This window comes from Macrosteles quadrilineatus, unplaced genomic scaffold, assembly GCF_028750875.1.
Source record: "Macrosteles quadrilineatus isolate MER2022 unplaced genomic scaffold, UCM_ALF_1.0 Scaffold_2__2_contigs__length_208266976, whole genome shotgun sequence".
NCBI classification, from domain to species: Eukaryota; Metazoa; Arthropoda; class Insecta; order Hemiptera; family Cicadellidae; genus Macrosteles; species Macrosteles quadrilineatus.
The window spans coordinates 127,408,788-127,431,044 of record NW_026542595.1 but is presented as its reverse complement, the minus strand read 5'-3'; the positions used below and the strand labels follow the sequence as shown (position 1 = coordinate 127,431,044).

General features: G+C 32.7%; 1 protein-coding gene across 1 annotated transcript; it reads left to right on the top strand.

Annotated features, from left to right (window-relative positions):
• Positions 1–3,624: 3,624 nt before the first annotated feature.
• On the top strand, positions 3,625–10,206 carry LOC128984874 (ATP-dependent DNA helicase PIF1-like). The gene is made up of 2 exons (XM_054404245.1): positions 3,625–4,875; positions 10,141–10,206. Exons 1-2 carry the CDS (start codon positions 3,625–3,627, stop codon positions 10,204–10,206), a joined length of 1,317 nt encoding a protein of 438 aa, XP_054260220.1.
• Positions 10,207–22,257: the final 12,051 nt, after the last annotated feature.

Sequence of the window (22,257 nt, the reverse complement as noted above, 5' to 3'; positions counted from 1 at the left end):
ACACTATTATTATTCTTATTATTTCATTATTACTTATTACTCTGCAAAATTCCTATAAATTGATTTGATTTGATTTGAGTTCATGTATTTTTAACTGTGTGAATGTTTTCTTAACTTGTATTATGTAAATAAATGCTTTTTTGTACTGTTTAGTCAATTTTTTAGTAACTAAAAATTATTAAAACTTAATATATTAAATTAAAACTAATTATGACGTAAACAATAAATTTGTCGTTACATTTTTCAAAATTATTGATTAATGTGCTTGCTCCGCTCAATATTGCAAGCAGACAACTGCATTGTACTCCTAGTGATTAAATAGCTCTAATCAATTATTGAACAATTATAAATGCTTAGTAGGGTACTATAAAAATCCGACAACAAAACATATGTAATTATAATCCAACCCTTATCTTTTTTGAGTTTCCTAATTTTGAAATTTAGTTAAATACTCTTAAATATCGATGGATATGTCTTAAATAAATAAACTTTAATAAAAATAACATCAAATATCCTTAATTTTGGTAAAGATATGACGATTCATAAGAATAATATAATTTAATCGAATTCTCACCAAATTATTTTACCTTATAACAATAGTTAAAACACGAATTCCTAAAATAATAATCCGTTTGTGGGTTGCAAATAACGGATGCTAATTACCAGTACGCTATCAATATTCGTGCCATATTGTAGGGCAGAGACTCACTAAGCCTAATTAATGCCATCGTCAATCTTACTTGAGAGGCGGCTTTTAAAACTAATTCGTTTAGACGGGGCAGAAGGAGCGTTTATAAAGCTATTAATCATGTGATCATTGGTTTTACAAATTATCTACCCAGACATAATGGCATTTGTGGGTTCCTAAAATGATGTTTGTATAAATGCTCAGGCATGATGATATTTGTATATTCTAAAAGTAATGTTTGCATGGACGCAAATGTGAAGTAATTGTAATAAGTTTGTAAGAAAAAATGTAGACATTTTGTATGAAGAATAAACATGAGCTTTGTACATTAAAGAATATATTAAACTTTTCGGTTGTATTTGTTTTAAATATTTGTACAATAAACAACCGCAAGTAATAAGCTATATATTTTCAAAGACCATGTTAGTTTATAAGAAATATTTACTGTCCAAACAAAATAGAGGATTAAAGAAAATATCTTTTTAACTGTTAAGGAAAGACATACGTTCTTCTTTTTTTTTGCAAGGGTTAAACTCTTTATGCTTTCTAAATGGATTACAGAAGAAAAATAATTAATTATAGTACAAATTTAGGGTTTAACACTAATAATTTACATTGCATAAGTATATGTAAATTATATAAGTAAGTAGACAAACAAGCTACATTTTACCGCGCACAGCAAGCAGAACCTACGAGAGGAAGTTTAAACTATACAGGAATTATGTTGAAGTCAGCACGCTGACATCAGTCCGACTAAAACGACCAGTCTCGCTGAGTATACATTCAACCATTGACTATATGTAGGTATATATAGTCAATGATTCAACATAACTTAACGCATACATCTTGAAACTACACTAAAAACGTTGATTGTTACATTTGCAAAACACGCAATAAACTGTAAGTAAAAACAAATAACACATGTCTTACACCTTAATGTTACATTTCAACTGCTCTTGTCAATATAGCAAACTTGTTTTAGCGAATTTCCCATATAGGGAATGAGCTATTACCGTAGGTCTCATGGTAAGACCTAGACCCGGGACCGATTTACTTTTTCGTTTTGAGGTCCCCAGAGGCCAAAAACACCATCCGTTCAAATTCATATATATATTAAGGAACGCGGCAGCGTTCCGCCCCGCCAAGTCCCCCAGCGGTACACAGCTGCTGCAGTGTATATATACATGACGTGACAAAGTGGCTTTTTTACTCGTCTATAGCTCTGAAGAAACAAAAGCTATTAAAATAATTGTTCATCTACTGGATAGGGGCAATCATTCTCAACAAAATAAAAAAAAGAATTTAAAAAACGGTTGTGTTTGAGCAAAGAAAAACTAGTTTGAAAATTCACAAATTTTCCGTGTTCTCCTTCTTCTCCTTAAATGTTGACGGACCTACAGCCCAAACCACTGGCTCAATTTTAATGTTCTTTATGTTGTGTGAAAGCCCTTAGCGTGTAGATGTGCCTTTTGAGGGTCTCAAGTCGGTACGTTGACCCATAAACCCTTGGCAAGCCCTCAAAGTACGATTTCGGCCCATTTAAATAACATGGGATTAAAATCAAAACAAATCAAAATAAAAAGAAGGACCAGCTGCGATTAAATATCAATAAATTTAAATGTTAGAGAAATTTATAGGAACAGGTGATGATTATTTTAAAACTTTTATAAAGTATTTTTTTCAGGTATACCGAATGATTTGAACTACTTACTATATAAAATTACTTAGAGAAGAGATATTCCCCCCCGTGACGGTTCCAAGGGGGGGGGGCTACAGGGGCTAAAGCCCCCCCTCCTTGGACCCTGGAAAAATAAATTTAAACGTACATTTCGTCCTTAAAACACGCAATGTCTTAAACACACATCAATGTAGATTTTATTAAACTTAATAAGCGATAGCAGGAGTAGTATTAAGTTCCACATAGATCAACTTTGTGGACAATAGCACAGCAAATAAAACAATATTACGCAATTGAAAGTTAGTTAGTTGGACACAATTATATACATTAATATGGCTTTAGAAAGTCAGTAAACAGCTTTTAGGACAATATTGCCGTAGCCTACAATATGTTTTGAGATTTTATGAATGCAATCGTCATAGTTAGTATTAAAATGTCTACTTATTCATGACAAATAAAAATGGGGAAATGGGAGGTTTTGCACACAGTTCTAGACGTTGAAACTGGCTGTAGAAAGTCACCCAAGGGCTCAATTTACACTAGTCTTTAGATATACGGGTTTAATTATCAGAACACTTATGTAACACCAACGCATTGCCAGTAATGTTGGAATTCACTTCAATATTAGGTTGAATTCTATTTAAGTTGGTAAAAGCTTTAAAAACGTTAAAACAGAGGGCTATTACTTTCAACACCTTTATTTACAATTGAACTCACAACAATAAGCATTTAAATCATAATTAAATCTTAGCAATGAAATATAAAGTACAAAGAATAAAATATATTCATCTGCCCGAATTTTAAGTCAACTATAAATTGGTGCTAAGTAGGCCACCAGATGCAATCACATTTTATACATATGTTTCTATATAATTATATACTAGGATACTAGCTAAATTATTTAACTAAGTCTTTTAACATTGTATTAATAATTTTAACAGCTGTAAATAAAACGTGTTTGTTGTCTTTTTCATGTTTACAAAAAGAGCAGCATTGTTTATGTGTAGTGAAGAGATCTAGTTTAAGAACATTGAGAACATTTCTTAGGACCATTTGGTAAGATACCATGGCTATGTTTTAATTGCATTTTAATAGCTCTTGGACTAAAAAATGTCTTCAAGCCTCTACATCAATATCAGCTCCCACAGGACTAAGTGCTTACAACATCAATGGTTCTACGATCTACAAAGTGTTTCAGCTGCCAGTTGAGCATGGAAAAACTCCAAAGTACAAAGCTCTTACTGATGATGTTTTAAAAATGTTGAGATCCAACCTGAAAGATGTGGTGCTCTTCATAATAGACGAAGTGTCCATGGTCTCCAATCTAACATTGATGTACATAAATCTCAGATTGTGTGAAATATTCAACACCTCAGACCAAAGTAACGGCTGGTTTGGTAAAAAACATATACTGCTCTTTGGAGACCTTTTACAACTTCCACCAGTACACGAAGACTCCCCATTCATTGAACTTGACAGTAGCAAACTTAGTTCTTTTGTTGGCTCTCTGTCTTGTGTTAACATCTGGTCTGAACAGTTCTCTTATGATGAACTTACTACAAACATGCGACAAGCTCAAGATTCTAAGTTTGCTGATGTGTTAAGCAAAGTCAGAGTAGGCAATATGACCGTTGAGGACATCCGTCTAATTGAAAGCAAGAAAATACATCTTAATGGAAAAACTGCTTGTGAAAACCTTTCTCTATTAGGAGATTACTTGTCTGCTTTTCCCAACAATTCTGTGTGTCTTTGTTCAACTGGTTACCAATGCTCCATAATAAATGATGAAATGGTCAATAGAATAAGTGGTCCTGTCGTTAACTTGGTTGCAAAAGACTCAGTTGACTGTCTACCTCGTCAACAAAACAAAGTTAAAAAGATACTGTCCTCTTACAACTCTGACTGCAGCAGAACGGCTGGTATGGAGAAAATTATTCCTATTAAGGTTGGTGCTAAAGTTATGTTGCTTAGAAACATTGACGTCACTGTGGGGCTAGTTAACTCCGCCATTGGAACAGTAACGGGGTTGAGGTTTAATACAGACAATTCTGATGACGTAGACTCAGTGACAATTAACTTTGATTGTGGCATTACCCATCACCTACAGCGAGTAAACGTCAAGTTTCAAGTGATGGATAACGCATTTGTGTATCGAGAGCAATTCCCGATATCGATGTCCTACGCGGTTACAATTCACAAATGCCAGGGCCTCAGCTTAAATAGCGTAATAATTGATATTGGGGAGTCCATATTTACATGTGGCCAATCATATGTTGCCTTGTCACGAGTGACTTCATTAGAAGGGCTTCATCTTATTAACTTTAACCCAAGAGATGTGAAGCCTCAGAAATCCGCCATTCTCGAATACAACAGACTAAGGCAGAAGTACAGGTCTGACCTTCCACTTTACAACACAAGTTGTGACTCCTCTTCGGCTCCTTATGTGAGAGACAGGAAGTGGTGCCAGACCAAAAATGTCGAAAAAGTGCAGGATGAGAGTACAAAACCGGTACCCTCTGCAAAGACTACCGGAAGATCGAGAGTTCAGTCAACTTTAGCATTAAAATTTATTTTTTTTTTCAGAGAAAAGAGTATTTTTATTTGAACGGTTAATTTTCTACAAAAATAAATAAAATCTAACAAAAAACCACTAAGTGGTAACACTTTCCCCGCCAAGTCAGCAATCCAAAAAAGATAATAAATCATTACTTTTTCCGCCAAGAAAAACAATGTAATGTATGTAAGTTTGGCAACTTGGCGGCAGACTTTTGCTTGGTTTTTTTTTTCATTTAAGTTACGTTCGTGGATAATTTCACAAATCAACTTCTCTAATTAATTAGTCCAACTAAGTATAATAATTTCGAGGTAATCAGTAAATATAAAACCATCACTATTATGATTTTATGAAATGTGGCACAAATAAGGTCAAGTTTTGTAAAATAAGCTCTCACCTAGCAATGTACTAATGGGAGAGATACTTGCTCAATGAAACTAGTTTTATGGTATTTTTAAAGTGATCGAGCAAAAGTCTGCCGCCAAGTTGCCAAACTTACATACATTACATTGTTTTTCTTGGCGGAAAAAGTAATGATTTATTATCTTTTTTGGATTGCTGACTTGGCGGGGAAAGTGTTACCACTTAGTGGTTTTTGTTAGATATATTTATTTATATGTGTCCGTTAGCACGATAACTCGAGCAAAAATGATCCGATTTTGATGAAATTTGGTACAAACGTGTAAACCTACGTTTATTCGAACGGGTTCGCGAACCAGCATAATCGGACCATGGGAACAGGGGTTTATGGGGAGTTTATGGGGTAAAAATGGGGTTTTCCCATTTTTTTCCCCCTAAAAACAAAAAAAATTGTAATTTCATTCTCAACCATTTTGTAGGGCTTAAAAAATAAATAATTTAGTATATTGAAGCGCTGTTGTATGAGAAAATTAAAAAAAGTGTAATTTAAAATTCCTATGTTATTCTTATGGAGAAAATGAAAACTGTTGTAATTTACTTGTTTATGGATATAATGTTGATAAAATTTGGCAAATTTATTCATTTCATCCTATACTATTGACATATGGTCAAAAAACACTTTTTACCTTCCTCGTAGCAGCAAACCTAAGCACTCGTTAAATCTAATATAATTTAAATTAGAAATATATATGTCTTATTTATGGAAATATTTTAGTAACTTAATCAGACAAGTTGAAATTCGCTTAGTCTGCAGGTTTGCTGCGGCGGGGGTATTTTACGTTTTCCAATGATCGGCTAATGTTTTTTTTTTATATTTTAACCCATGTGTTTCTTAAATTTTAAACAAATGTGAATTATATTTTTTAATACTTCAAGTTTATGAGAAGGATAATTTATCATAAAACATCAAATACGTTCACCGTAAGAGGGATGGGGAATTGCTGTATTGCTGACCAGGGCGCTTCAACCCTTATATATAATGCATTACGCTTATCCTTTCAAACATCTATAAAGCTTTTTACCGTAATCTCCACCAGAACTAGGTTTTACATTGTAAAGGAGTAAGACACTTAATTTTACGTTGATATGACGTAGTACAGTATTTACTGTTATAAGTGTAAAATAATAAAGTAGGCAAAAACTTAAGTCCATATAACATTTGCAATCTGGGAGAACTAGAGTAAAGGCGAAATTAAAATACAGATGATTGTTAAAGAAAAAATTAAGCTTTTTTGGTACTAGTTAATTTGAATTGTATATTTTTAAAAGCAAGATGCTCTATAATACTGTATATAGCATGTGAAAAATCTAAGTGTATTCGATAAAATATGGGTTTTTTTGTTCCAATTTTATTATAACTACATCTGAGATTTTCGAATCCGACACTATTGCAACTAGATGACTATAAATATGAACTTTTTCACGGTTATGATGAAGAGTTGTACATTTTAAAAACATAAACTTTTTACTATACATTATAATATTAAACATTCTTTAATAATTAAATAATTAATTCTTTAATTGCTCTAATTTTTCGTCATTGGAATGTGTCAGATTTAGTAACTATATAGCTATTTCGTGGATATTTCGTGGATTCGTGCATACTGTATGATTCAAATGAAAAATTAAAAAAAAAATTGTATAAAATAAATTGTAATATAATTAACTATAGGCAAATTTGAACAACACCAAGCAGTAACACAAGCAGTAAGTCACGTGATCACCAGCTGACTCTGATTTATGGCTTGGCCGTTGTTAACTTTAATGGCTTGTATGCGATAAAACTATCAGTATTTTATAGCTCAATATAAATATGACCTTGTTTTGTTTACTAAATCAGAAAATCGAAGTTTAGGATACCCCATTCCTGATAGATTGCACCATGTCTTGTTAAATTAGGTTTGTTTCTAAGTCGGTACAAAGAAAGGATTGTTATTCAATGGCTCGTTGATCGGAAAACCTTACTATTTTAATAATAGTCTTACAAAAGGTATAATATTGTTATGTTGAGGCGTTGCATAGCTGAATTCACCTTAAAATAGGAACTAGTTATAAAAAAAACCAAGCAAATTTGTCCAAAGAAATATTAGAAACTTAATTATGCATACGTAATTTCACAACTAAACCCCCTCACAAATATTGGTGTGGTCTGAGTACAAAATATCATTATTTTTTCATACTAAGCAAATACCCTTTGTTTGAAGTTTATTGTTCGTGATGGTGAGTTAAAGTTGTTCAAATGTTTATTGCGGACATTTTCCATTACCTAAAAAGTTTTTTCTTCCGTGGAAAAGTTTTTTTAAAGTTTTTTTTCACCTTAGGACGGGTTCAGATTCCAGATGCCGGAAATTTGTGTATTGTTTTTTACCATCGTGGTAGTAAATATCCGCGATGAACCTCTGAACAGCACACAAATAGTGATAAATTTGTAAAGGGTACAACTATTAATAAATCAAAACAGTTAAAAAAACAAAAAAATATACTATTTACCAATCTGATCCCTCCCGTTTTATGTTGTAGATGAAATAAAAATGTTAAATAACCACGCATTATATTTTTTTATGATAATTATAAAACTGTTCTACGGAGTAGCTGCATAAAAATATAAGTTATTTTTACCATTAAGTTTCCTAATATGAATAAATTTAAACAATAATTGTTCTAAACTGTCCATGATAAAGGTTTACTAAATATATTTTAATACACCTCTAGGTTCTTATTGAAATTGATTTGATTTAAATTTATTTACTTTAAGGTATTGTATTTTAAAATCAAGATATTGATAATAATTGTCAATAAAAGATGTTGAGGAAAAGATACGACCGGAATTTGTATTGCAAGTTGGAGCACTAACAGCTTCGTGGTTGTTCAGAATTATATTCTTATAGTTTAAAACTGCAGGAGATCATTAAATTGGTATCGATATATTTAAAACAATTAATAAATGATTAAGTATCTCAGTCAAATTATTTTAACTTATATATAATCGTAATAACGATATGACTAATTGAAATCGACTACCTTTATAATTTGAATATAACACAAACGACTTTAATTTACAACGCGGTAAAATCCTTTAACACATAACCTCAAGTCAATTAAATTTACTTTACATGGTTAACTTTAGGCGCACATAGTAGGCCTATATAAATGATTTTAAATTCCATTACAGAAAAAATATTTAGATATATGTTCAATCTGTCGTCGGATAATCAATTTGTTAACATGTATAGTTATTTAGTCTACCATTCATTTTGTATAGGTCATATAATTTTCTGTTTCATTACAACATAAACTGTCCACTGTAAAGGCTTACGTCACTACCGGTGTTTCAAGGCGTTACTTACGACTTTAATCTAAACGCTGTGAGTTTAGATTATACCTTTTTGCGATAATCTTTCTTATAAAATTACTATTTACGGGCCATACAATATTTGTTTAAGTATGCTTATGTAACTTACTTAAAAATAAGTCAAAACTGATTCAATTTCATTTTAAAACTTTTTTAGCATTCCTAATATTCAACAGCTACCAAGAAAAGCCCTTTGAGACCCTTGTAAATAGGGCTTAAATGTCTAAATATATGAGTTTGAAGATTTATAGGTTTACTACAAACATTGAAATTTTCAATAAAGCAGCACCCACGTCATTATTTAAATCATACCCAGAGGCGAACTCAAAGAACATTCCAATCAATTGGAAAAATAAACTTTACTCGTTCGACGTATCTTTAGTTTTTAGTTTACTTTGTTATAAGCTATCGAATTTCATATGAAAGTCTCATTGAATATTCAAACTATTGACTTTATATTGCGATTAATGAATGAGTTTCAAATTAGTTTTCAAATTTGTTCGCTGTGAAATGTTCACACGCTATGTCTTTCTGCGTTTAATTTTGTAGGTTTTGTTAGAAGCTGGTAAATCCGATTATTCTATCAATTTTACCGTTTTCTTTTTTTTACATTATGGAAACTTAAGTGGCTTTTCACTAAACTAGTAAGAACATGCATAGCCAACAATACATATTCCGTAGGTTTATTCATAAACTGGTTTGACTAGAGTATATTCAAAGTAATATGAAATTAGTTTTAGTTATGCTATCAATGTGACTCATGACCCATTTATTGATATTTGGTCAACAAATTAACACCGATGATATAAACCAAGAAACTATTATAAAATATAATAAGGAGCTAAAAATAATATTTATTTTAATTTTTTTCCATATAGTAAAAAGTTCTTACCATAATTTAATGTAAAATAGGTAATAAATGACGTTGAAATATACTTTATTTAGTTGGAGGGATAGTCCATATTTATGACAAAGATATCAGTAATTACTTTGCCTAAAGCTGAAAACGTATAATAATAAAATAAAAGTAATACTCGCAGTATTGATGCTATTACGTTGGCTTAATTTCTCATCAAAGAAGTAATCTTACAAATACAAATACAAATACAAATATATTTATTATGAAAATCACAACAGCTTGGCCTCACCAAGTTTATAAAACTTGTCGGTGAGGTCCAATTGATACAATATAAGGCTAACAAACAAATAATTTACATTTTTTTTCTTTTTTTGAACAAAGATTTTTTAATTGTACTATATTTCTACGGCGGTTTGTGGCAGGCACTTTAACTTAAAACAAAGTAGTTGGCAGCACACTAAAAAATCTAAAATGTAGTGACATAAATATTGCTTTATAATCTACGGAATTCTTTGGATTGCTCATATTTGGTCCTCTTTGTTTTTCATGGATCGTAGACCATGTTTGAACTGTTTGTTTGTTTGCACAGCAGACTGGCACTGGCAGCGCCGGCCGAGCTGAGCTGACTGAAAAAAAGAAGAAAAAAAAAACCTGAAACTTTAGTCGCTCGGTTTGACCGAACGAACATAACCTCTCACTCACTGTGAAACGCCCATGCATGCATGCATTCTCACAATTCACAAAAAGCAGAGAAAAATAATAATAATTACAATTATGAATTACAATAATAATAATTGAATTATGTTGTGTCCTTAACATAGTGGGTTTGATATGTGTTTGTTAATGTGCTTCATAGTATTATGATTGTTTCCTAACAAAGCCTTAGCCTAATTGAAATCCTGGTTTTTGTCTGTGTTGGTGTAGGGAATACTATCTAGTGTTTGTAAAAGTGTCTGTGTTAGTGTGATTTTGTGTCAGTGTATTGTTAGATGCCACCTAGGCCTAGTCATTTTTACCTGAATCAGATCATTTGGGCCAGGGGATCTAATTTTTAAGGTAAGTTTAGGTCGCAGCTTGAAAGCCATTCAGAGACTGCTATTTTGTAGGCCTTTAGGTTCTGTATATTTTCTATCCCTGTTGGTAGTCTATTAAGACACTTAAGACACTTTTTAAAAAGTTTCGTCTTGACGGATCACATAGAGTGTTTCAAAAGCAAATAATTGTCAAGAAATTAGTGGAGTGTCAACTAGATAATTTAAATTGTAAAGATTTTCATTTTTAAAGTTTTAAAAAACCCCATAAGTAAATTTTCCAGTTTTGGATATTTATAGTCTTATAATCACACATTATAAAATTTTAACAGGACCTAACATTTACGTGTTTTTAAATTAAATGATCAAATATATTTAGAATTATAATTTACTAACTTTAACAACACCGAATTTTCATACAAGTTAAAACAAAATTATTTAGCTTTCCGATTACGATTACCAAACATGATTTAAAATCAAGACAAAGAGCAGCAATGTCTATAATATGTTTCAACTCATGGTAATTCCCAACAACCGGTGCTGACTAAGGCTAAGTTCAGATCATAAACTGTAGCAATAGTTTGATAACTAAACTGGTAATGTTATGATAGTTATGTAGCGTAATAGTACATGGAGTTTTTGCTTCAGCTTGCATTAACTGTACTTAAGTCTGAGGGTTGCATGACTTGCTAGTAAGATAAAATTTATGTATCATTATACACAATATTTTTACTTATTTTAATGTTTAACGTGCGGGGGATATCCTTTCGAAAATAATAATGTGAATTTTAACTGTGTGTATTTGTTGTATCAGTTTCTCATGAAAATATTTTACCATAGAATCACCTTTAAACAGAGTTTTATAAATCTTAGTTTGACTTTAAAGTCTAACGCAAGCATGGCAGAATCACTCCGAAATATTCATTGGTCAAAGTCTTAGGTCATGGATACTCTTGACTATTACGGATTTAAAAAATTATTTCCGAGTCAAGCTTAGGTTTATAATCTTTTTAAACCACATAAAAAATGTTGAACTAATTAATCTATAGATTTAACAAGAACCTTACCTTTACTTACTTAGAAATTTGGATCAATTGGATCCGTTTCGTGGATGATAGACAGCTAAAAGAAGCGTAGAAATTGGTCTAAACCTTTAACTTTTATATTTCACAAAATATTGACTTAATTTCCAAATAGTACGTAACACATCAGTCAACAGAACAATACAACAATGGAACAACAGAACAGTTCACTCCCATTGAACAATGACAAGTCAACACAATACAGACACCTTGTGTTGTGTCAGTCGATAAATTAACTGTATATACCAAAGATGGATTTTCCATTAGGCAAACATATCAGAGATATGATACATGCAGCAATTTAAAGCCTGATATGATATGGAGTAGTTTAACGGGTTTGAATAACACATTTTTAAGTTTTCAAAAGGGTAAAATAGCTTGACAAGATTATGAATGTTGTTTATAATTATTTAAAAGCTAAAACGAGCAAGAGTCTATAATTGGTATACATTTTCGATACATACTGAAATTAGATTATACATACAGAAGCCCCTGTGTAGTGTTTAGGAAGGCATATTTGACATTATACTTTTATGTTTTTGTTTTTCATTGATTCTAAGAACTGTTGAATTGGTTTTAGAAGATGCCACACACTGCTGGAACATGTGAATATATTACTCGCTTAGAGTACATGTTTATATTAGGTACTTCAATTCTGACATACATTTTTACTCTAATGGAATAAGACATCATGAATAGCCAGATGAGTTTAAAGTAAAGTTAACATCATGAAGGGAGACTTATTACTATAATAATCATTTTAAATTACGACTTTGAATTATTTGGTTTTATTTTTCAACAACATGCAATCCATTCCAATATTTTGGATGTTTCAACAACACCAAAACCGTATGCTATTAATATACTTAGTAATTAAATTAAAAGTAAGTATATTTGTTATCTTCTGGAATTATTTGCTCAATCAACGGAAACACAACCTCACAAAGTTTATGTTGTGATAAACGTTCCGTCCAATGACCCTGGACAACATTGCACCTTGTTTGTGGCTGCACTAAGTACCATCTCTACCACCTGGTCAGCTCTAACTTGGTGCTTGGATTACTTCATGTTGAAGACGCTAAATAAGACCTTAGAACTAAACACAACCTCACAAAGTTTATGTTGTGATAAACGTTCCGTCAAATGAGCCTGGACAACATTGCACCTTGTTTGTGGCTACACTAAGTGCCATCTCTACCACCTGGTCAGCTCTAACTTGGTGCTTGGATTACTTAATGTTGAAGGCGCTAAATAAGACCTTAGAACTAAACACAACCTCACAAAGTTTATGTTGTGATAAACGTTCCGTCAAATGAGCCTGGACAACATTGCACCTTGTTTGTGGCTACACTAAGTACCATCTCTACCACCTGGTCAGCTCTAACTTGGTGCTTGGATTACTTCATGTTGAAGACGCTAAATAAGACCTTAGAACTAAACACAACCTCACAAAGTTTATGTTGTGATAAACGTTCCGTCAAATGAGCCTGGACAACATTGCACCTTGTTTGTGGCGACACTAAGTGCCATCTCTACCACCTGGTCAGCTCTAACTTGGTGCTTGGATTACTTAATGTTGAAGGCGCTAAATAAGGCCTTAGAACTAAACACAACCTCACAAAGTTTATGTTGTGATAAACGTTCCGTCAAATGAGCCTGGACAACATTGCACCTTGTTTGTGGCTACACTAAGTGCCATCTCTACCACCTGGTCAGCTCTAACTTGGTGCTTGGATTACTTAATGTTGAAGGCGCTAAATAAGGCCTTAGAACTAAACACAACCTCACAAAGTTTATGTTGTGATAAACGTTCCGTCAAATGAGCCTGGACAACATTGCACCTTGTTTGTGGCTACACTAAGTGCCATCTCTACCACCTGGTCAGCTCTAACTTTTTGCTTGGATTACTTCATGTTGAAGACGCTAAATAAGACCTTAGAACTAAACACAACCTCACAAAGTTTATGTTGTGATAAACGTTCCGTCAAATGAGCCTGGACAACATTGCACCTTGTTTGTGGCTACACTAAGTGCCATCTCTACCACCTGGTCAGCTCTAACTTGGTGCTTGGATTACTTCATGTTGAAGACGCTAAATAAGACCTTAGAACTAAACACAACCTCACAAAGTTTATGTTGTGATAAACGTTCCGTCAAATGAGCCTGGACAACATTGCACCTTGTTTGTGGCTACACTAAGTGCCATATCTACCACCTGGTCAGCTCTAACTTGGTGCTTGGATTACTTCATGTTGAAGACGCTAAATAAGACCTTAGAACTAAACACAACCTCACAAAGTTTATGTTGTGATAAACGTTCCGTCAAATGAGCCTGGACAACATTGCACCTTGTTTGTGGCTACACTAAGTGCCATCTCTACCACCTGGTCAGCTCTAACTTGGTGCTTGGATTACTTAATGTTGAAGGCGCTAAATAAGACCTTAGAACTAAACACAACCTCACAAAGTTTATGTTGTGATAAACGTTCCGTCAAATGAGCCTGGACAACATCGCACCTTGTTTGTGGCTACACTAAGTGCCATCTCTACCACCTGGTCAGCTCTAACTTGGTGCTTGGATTACTTAATGTTGAAGGCGCTAAATAAGACCTTAGAACTAAACACAACCTCACAAAGTTTATGTTGTGATAAACGTTCCGTCAAATGAGCCTGGACAACATCGCACCATGTTTGTGGCTACACTAAGTGCCATCTCTACCACCTGGTCAACTCTAACTTGGTGCTTGGATTACCTAATGTTGAAGACACTCAAAGACCTTAGGATTTGTTAGGTTTAAACTTGGTAAATTACCACCCTGAAAGCAATGAATATCAGTTTATTAGTAAAATATTTTAGACCATATGTAAATATGTAATGTAGAGAATGTTTACGTAATGTTCATATCCATCATTATTACTTTACCTGGTTTACTTCTTGTTAAGGGATGGATTATTAGGGTTAGGCTTTAATGTTTCAAATCTATAACAAATTTGTAGCCAATATCTGACATACAGTAGTATTCAAGTGCATTAAAGACATATTTTTAACTATATTCAAAATATTCCGAAAAATACTATGCAAAAATAATTATTTTTTTTTGTAGCAAAGGATTTTCCTATCAGTATGTATAAAAAATTGAAACTACTTTCATAACACTTCATTAAATTTGACTTAATCGAAAAAAAAAAAAACAACACAGCCCCAAGAAGCGTTTTATTTTATAAGTGATAAATCGACGTTAAGATATTTCGTAAATTAAGCTTTCTTGAAAGGAATTTATATTAAAGTTCCCGTTACATGACGCTTGGTTTTGTAATAAGAAATTTATATTGTAAGGTGTAATTGCTAGATTGTCCATTAATAAATTGAACATAATTAGAGTAACTTACTTATAAAACCTACTTGAAGATAAAGTGTATTAAAGGAGTTATGTGATGAATCCCGGAATTATGATGGGTATTCAGAAAACCTCTGTTGATAGCTAATTAGGAACACAATATTATTTTTACCCTTTATTTTAATTGCTTATACATTTTTATATTTCGTAAAAATAACCTACACAATAGATAAACTCTAATAAGCAAGTATAAATAGATAATTGTATACCTTACCACATAATTGAAAATTTCAGTGACTAAACACGAACGAGAGCATTACCCACAGTAAAGGATATTTTAAAGTTTTCGATTCATATATTTATAGTTCTCTAATAGCTTTTACATAAATAATAAATAGCATGTCAAAAAATTTAAAATTCTGTAAAGTTAAAAGATTTGTTCTTTATTGAATTAATTCCACACACACAACTACTTCAAAATTTAATTTAAGTACTATTACAGGTATTATTTTGATAAGTAAAGAACCGTGAAAATAAGTTAACGATTTAGTCTCTACAAACTTTCAAAATAGATACATTAATATGACAAAATAGTTCAAAATGCACTCTTTAATAACTTTATTTTGTAACATAATACAATTAATTACCGAAACATGATTGGAATACATTGTGAGTGCATTATGAAACAGATTGAATAAACATTTAGTGTATCCCGTATTTACAAACAAATCAAATTAATTTCAACATTTGTTTGTAAAGTAATATCCAACAAAGTGATTGTCTTTTAATCCAGCTTTGATTGGTATTGTAATGGGCCCCTTTGTTTGTATATAGCTTCATCTTTGAACATTTATTTTTAAAGATAACATAGTCCTTTTCATTTCAATGTTAAAAACTCAATTAAAACGAAACCAAGACATCAAAAGCTATTGATTGTTATTTCCTATTGTATCTTATTGTGCAAATGCACTGCCGGATCTAAATTTGTTTACTTTACAGTCCAAAGATACATCCGTGTAGTCTAATACATTAGTGACATATTTCCGTTCATAATAATACTTACTTACTTGTATACTTGTGTTGATCCCACTAGTAGCTTTCCAGCCGTGGTCGTCAAAGTTGTCCAATTTTTAGGTAGGGCCTATCTTCGCTCAATCTTCCAAAAATTCTTCCAGCTTGTAATAGGCCTTTTCTATCAAATAATTTTTGAGGTTTTTCTTGAATACATTTTTGTCTTGGCAGCTTCTTATTTCTTCCGGCAATTTATTATATATCTTACTTGCAGTGTGATGTGGTCCAGCTGTCACTAATGATGTTCGGTGACAATTCAGGTGTATATGGTTTTGTTGCCTGGTGTTGTAATTATGTACTTCGTGGTTGCGTTTGAAGACTTCCGGAAATTTCCATATCATCATAGCTGATTCCAATATATAAACGGAGGTAAGGGTGGGAACTTTAAGATTAATAAAAAGTGGTCTGCAATGTTCTAAAAAATGGGTTTTACAAATTATTCTAATAATTCTCTTCTGTAGTAGAAAGACTCTGTTTGCTTCACTGCTGTTGCCCCAAAGTACGATGCCATAACTCAATACGCTATGAAAGCAGCCATAATAAACTTTCATCAGGATATGATGATCCACTATGTTTTGTAGTCTGCGCATAAGACAACATACTACCACAAGTCTTGAGGTTATATGATCAATGTGGATATTCCATCTAAGGTTATTGCTTATTTTGATTCCAAGATAGTTTACGTTATCATTTATTTTTAAGTTTAGATTTTTACTTTCTCCCCCTATACCATAGTATATGGAGAAAGTATTGTTTTCGTCAAAATTTTCGAGTTTGAGTTTTGAGTGGATATATTCGTTTTGGGTCCCCCTGGACCCAAAAAAGTGGTTTTCGAAGTGATGTCTGTGTGTGTGTGTGTGTGTGTGTGTGTGTGTGTGTGTCTGTGTGTCTGGATGTGTACAGAGCTAGAGACCACACCTGTGGTCCGATTTCGATGAAATTTGATATGTAAGTTCTAATCCATGGTATCTCCAGGCGTTTTTTTCATTTTTTTGAAATTTTGATTTTTAATGGGGATTTTCCCATAAAAACTCATAAAAAACCGGAAAAATCGGATTTTCTCAAAAATGGCCCGAACGATTTTGATAAAAATTTAGTATGTTGTAGCCCTTTAAATTCTGAATAAAATGGTACAAATCCCATATCTGTAAAAATTATGGTTCAAAAGTTATGGTCAAATATGTTATTTTCCCATAAAAACCCCATAAAATAACGAAAATAGGATTTTAGAAAAAACCCGGTCTTGATTTAACATAGTATGTTATAGTCCTTACAGTTTTGATAGTTTTTTTTTTAATTTTTTAGAAATTTTTAATTTTTATGGGGATTTTCCCATAAAACCCCATAAAATAACGGAAAAATATTATTTTCCCAAAAATGGCCCGAACGATTTTGATCACAATTTATTATGTTATAGTCCTTTATATCCTGAACAAAATGGTACAAATCCCATTTCTGTAAAAATTACGGTTCGAAAGTTATTGTAAATTATGTCATTTTCCCTTAAAACCCCCATAAAATAACAGAAAAATCGGATTTTTCCAAAAATGGCTCGAATGATTCGTTGATTTTGATCAAAATGTTTCATGTTATAGTCCTTTAAATTCTGAACTAAATTTTACAAATCTCATTTGCGTATATTTACTCTCACCACTTACACATGATAAAGGTTGTTGACAAACTTATGGGAGAAAGTATGTGTCAGAATGCTGATACCGTTTATTTAATTTTAAGAGAGGGCTATGGTCAGGTGCCTTTGTGTTGAAAAAATTTAAAACTGATGTTTTGTTTTCATTTAGTACTAATTTGTTGTCGTTGCACCATTCTTCCATCTGATGAACGCCTATCTGGGACTTGCGTATTGTTTCCTCAGAGTTTTTATTATTAACTATATGGCAAACATCATCCGCAAAAAGCCAAAGAGCTCCTTCTTGTATTGTCTCTTGTAAATCATTGACATAAAGCAAATACAGCACAGGTCCCATATTTGAGCCCTGCGGGACTCCAGTGTTGATGTTATTCTGAATTTTTGATCTGTATTGCCTTATGACATTATCAGCACCTAAGTTATTTACGGCTACTAACTGAGATCTATTTCCAAGAAATGACATAATCCAATTTAAAGGTGCATTTACTATACCCAATTTTTGTAGTTTTAATCTTAGGATTGAGTGATTTAGGCAATCAAAAGCCTTAGTCATATCATAAAATAGTCCAAGTACTTCTTCCGAGCAATCTACCTTTTCATGTACATGGTTAATCAGCGAGAACACAGCATCAATTGTTGACTTATTTTTACGGAATCCATATTGATTAGAATTTAAAATGTCATTTTTTTCCAAGTATGGTATTAATCTATTTAAATATGCCACTTCAAAATTTTTTGAAAAAACTGACTGTATTGCCACTGGCCTATAATTGCTTACCTCCTCTTTACTATTCTTCTTGTGTATAGGAACGATTTTTGAAGTTTTGATTATGTCTGGAAATTTTCCTTCGTCAAAAGACTTATTAATGATCACAGATAATGGTTTTGCGATAACATCAACGCAAGCCAACAGTACCTTGCACGGAACCCCATCCACACCTGAACTTGATTTACGACATACTTTTTGTACAATTTCCACTATTTCTTTTTCATTTGTATGTTTTAGTTCTAATATTTCATGATTGGGTAAATCTACCAAATTGAAGTTTGGAAGGTCCGAGGATACAGGCCCACCTGAATTGGCTCCAACCAATTTGTCTACTTCTTCGTAAAAATAATTATTAAACAGGTTAGCTACCACAATAGGGTTTTCTTGAACTAAGTTATTGGATTTAATTGTTAGGTTAACATGAGTTACAACTTCTTTTGTTAGGCTATGCACAATTTTCCAGGATTCTTTACTCACATTGGATGAATTAATTATTTTATTATTAAAAACTTTTTCTTGCTATTTGCTACAAGTTACACCTGTTTTTGTTGTACAGAAAACAATACTTAAAGTTGCTTTTAAAAAACACTTTAGATATTCAACTGACGACCTTTTTGTAGAAACGGGAGTTTTGACAGTCAGACAGTTATTTTTAAAATTTATTTTAGTTCACATGTACAAAAACTTTGATAATATTTTTATAAAAATTACTCATCCCCACAATACGCGCTTTTCTCGAAATGTTGGTATAAATGTTCCACAAACTTTAAAATCATTTTCACATACGAATTGCTTTCACTTAACCCAAATCATTTATCGTAACATGTGTAACAGATATCAAAATGTCAACATTTTAAATTCACCCTCTCTCTCTCTATTTAAGAAGCATGTAGTAGCGTGGCTTGTAGGATTGAGTGCAGAGGACACCGAGGCCGTTATCGCGTTGGGCGGACCTGACCGTTGACCCTACACAATCACTGATACAACACCTTCACTGACTGACCAACACACCACACTCCACCTCTCCTCTCCAATCTTCACCAGATTTTTATAAATTTTCTCAGTTTTGTACAAAGAGTTTTTTATCGTCAATTTAATTCACAGAAGAAAACTAAACATTCAGTTTCAAGCAAGAAAATTTTTTAAAATTTAGAATTATACGAATTATTTTTTGTTTTCCTATACATTTTTCTACCTCCCATCTAAATTAACCTTTTTCGCAACTCGAGTCTACGCACAGGCCCTGCCTATGTAGACTTTTTCCTTTGTTATAGAAGGTATTTTTTTTGCACATTTTTCGTTTTATTTCTACAGAATATAATTTTTCTTTTGTTATCCAGTTAGTAATGTTTGCTGTATTATATTTAAGTAAAAAAAATACAATGTAATTATATGTATATAATTTATGGGAAATAAAATATTATTTCATTTCATTTCATTTCATTCATTTCATTTCATTTCATTTCAGTTGAGTGTGCAATTTCTTAGCTTTACTATATTCCATTTTTACTGTAGTATCCTGTGTTATCCTACTTTGCCAATAAATATTTACAAGATTCTCTCGGGAATCAACCACTTCATCATCTATCCAAGCTGTGTCCTTTTCATTTTTTAACCTAACTACATTTTTGGGGAAGCTAACCATAAAGCAGTACATAAAACTATCGTAAAAATCCTTAAAAGCTAAGTCACAATTATTAGGCCTATCATCATTTTCCTTGATCCATTCTTCTTGGTTCAATCTAAAAATAAACTCCTCCATATTTGATTTATTAAATTTATGCTTTTCTATTTTTAAGTTAACATTCTTCTTATTATCTAAGGTCAAATCTACAAAAAGCGGTGGCTGATCAGACATAGGTGTTGCCATTACTCCGTGGTCTGTGAACTTTATGTCCTCGTTGACTGCAATATAGTCAATTTGTTTGGCAGTGGTGTCAGTCACCCTTGTGTCATCGGTAACTACATTTATTAATTTATGTGAGCTGAGAACATCAAACAAATAAAGTTTTTGAAGTGAGTCAGTTTTCCCATCAATATTTATATCCCCACAAAAAATTATGGGCAGGTTGAAATCTGTTAGTTTGTTCAATGCATTTTCTAGATATTCAATAAATTTATTAAAATTATTATCGTATGGCGGTCGATACACAACCAACAACATAAAACTAATATTGTTATTTAAAGATAAAACACATGCACTGGACTCAAATACTCCCTCGGCCATCGAGTTTTCAAAAGCCAGAGGCTTAGCTTTAAAACTTATATTATTTTTAATCATTATGGCAACACCACCTCCAGTCGATTTTGTTCTGAACGAGTTGTTGATTACTTTGTATCCAGCTATTTTAAAATGTTGATTTTTTGTAGGATTCAGCCATGTTTCTGCAAAAGCAACGATTTCCGGTGACAATTGTTCTAATTCTACCTCCAGTTCATCCATTTTTTTATTTACTGATCTAATATTTAAAAAACTTAACCTACATTTATTACAGTCCTTAATTAAACTATTTACATTAGACTCTAACGCCATATACTTGTTAGAGTCTAGGGCATGTTTTTTTCTGAGTGCTGAGAGTTCCCAATCCTAGGCCTAGGTCTACCCAGGTCAGACTGTCTACTTCCTCTTGCTGGCACATACTGACAGACAATCACCCCCTCTGGCCATACTTCTGCATCAAGTAGCTTATTAATATAACTAGATTTACAGCCTACCTTAAATGATGAATAGCTATTGTACTTAGTCGGAAGCTTCTCACAGATAACCTCAACTTCACCATTACACACACTTTTTGCATGTAGGCTCACAGATTCCACATCTACAGTGGCCTTCAATCTTGATATAAAGAGCCAGGAGTATTTCTCGGCCACTTCCAACCCATCACTAATTTTAGCTTTTCCATAAATAGCTTTGTTGCTTCTAGTTTTCTGTACGTGATCCAGCCTAGGCCTAGGCCTACTTGAATGACCGTTACCATTACTAGGCCTATACGTGGATTGGTCCTTCCCATGATTGTTGTAATTAGGCCTCCTATGTCGTCTGTTTCTATATTCCGTCCAGTTTTCATTTTCAATCACAGTTTGATCATCGTCTGAAACACTTCTTATTTCACTTGAAGCATACTCTCCATTTTTCTTCATCTTTCCAGATTCGTCATTTGCTTTGCTTAGGTTTAAGCCGTTGTCAAACTCTTCCTCTTCACTTCCACTTCCACTTTGATTTTCCTGTTTCTTCCTGTCCAATTTTTGTGCAGATTCATCATTCCGTTTCGCTCTGTCCCCCTCTGCCTTTGAACCATTTCCTCTGTTCCCCTTTACAATTTTACTCCAAGTAGTAGCGTCATGCGTCGTCTGCTTACTATTACTATTACTTTGGCTGCTAGCAGCAGCTTGATTTGTCATAGTCTTAATAGATTTCTCGACTTCATCTAGTCGAATGTCTGTTTTTTCGTTATTGCTAGCAATACTAGTAACCAAAATCAATAACTTATTAAAAGATTCATGCAAAGATATGTAATCGTCAATGTTATTCGTGCCCTTAATTAGCCTATCTACTTGAATGTAGCATTTATCACAGAACCATTTAACATTTTTGGACATCTTGTTGATCCATTTATATGAGTCTTTATTTCCATTCATACAACTGGGATGGTACCATGAGTGACAAAATCCATCACAATACAGTCCCTCGCCATCACTAGGAATCGTGACGTCACAAACAGCACATGGTGCGCTAGTTTCATCCATAGCTCTCTCACGCACACTTC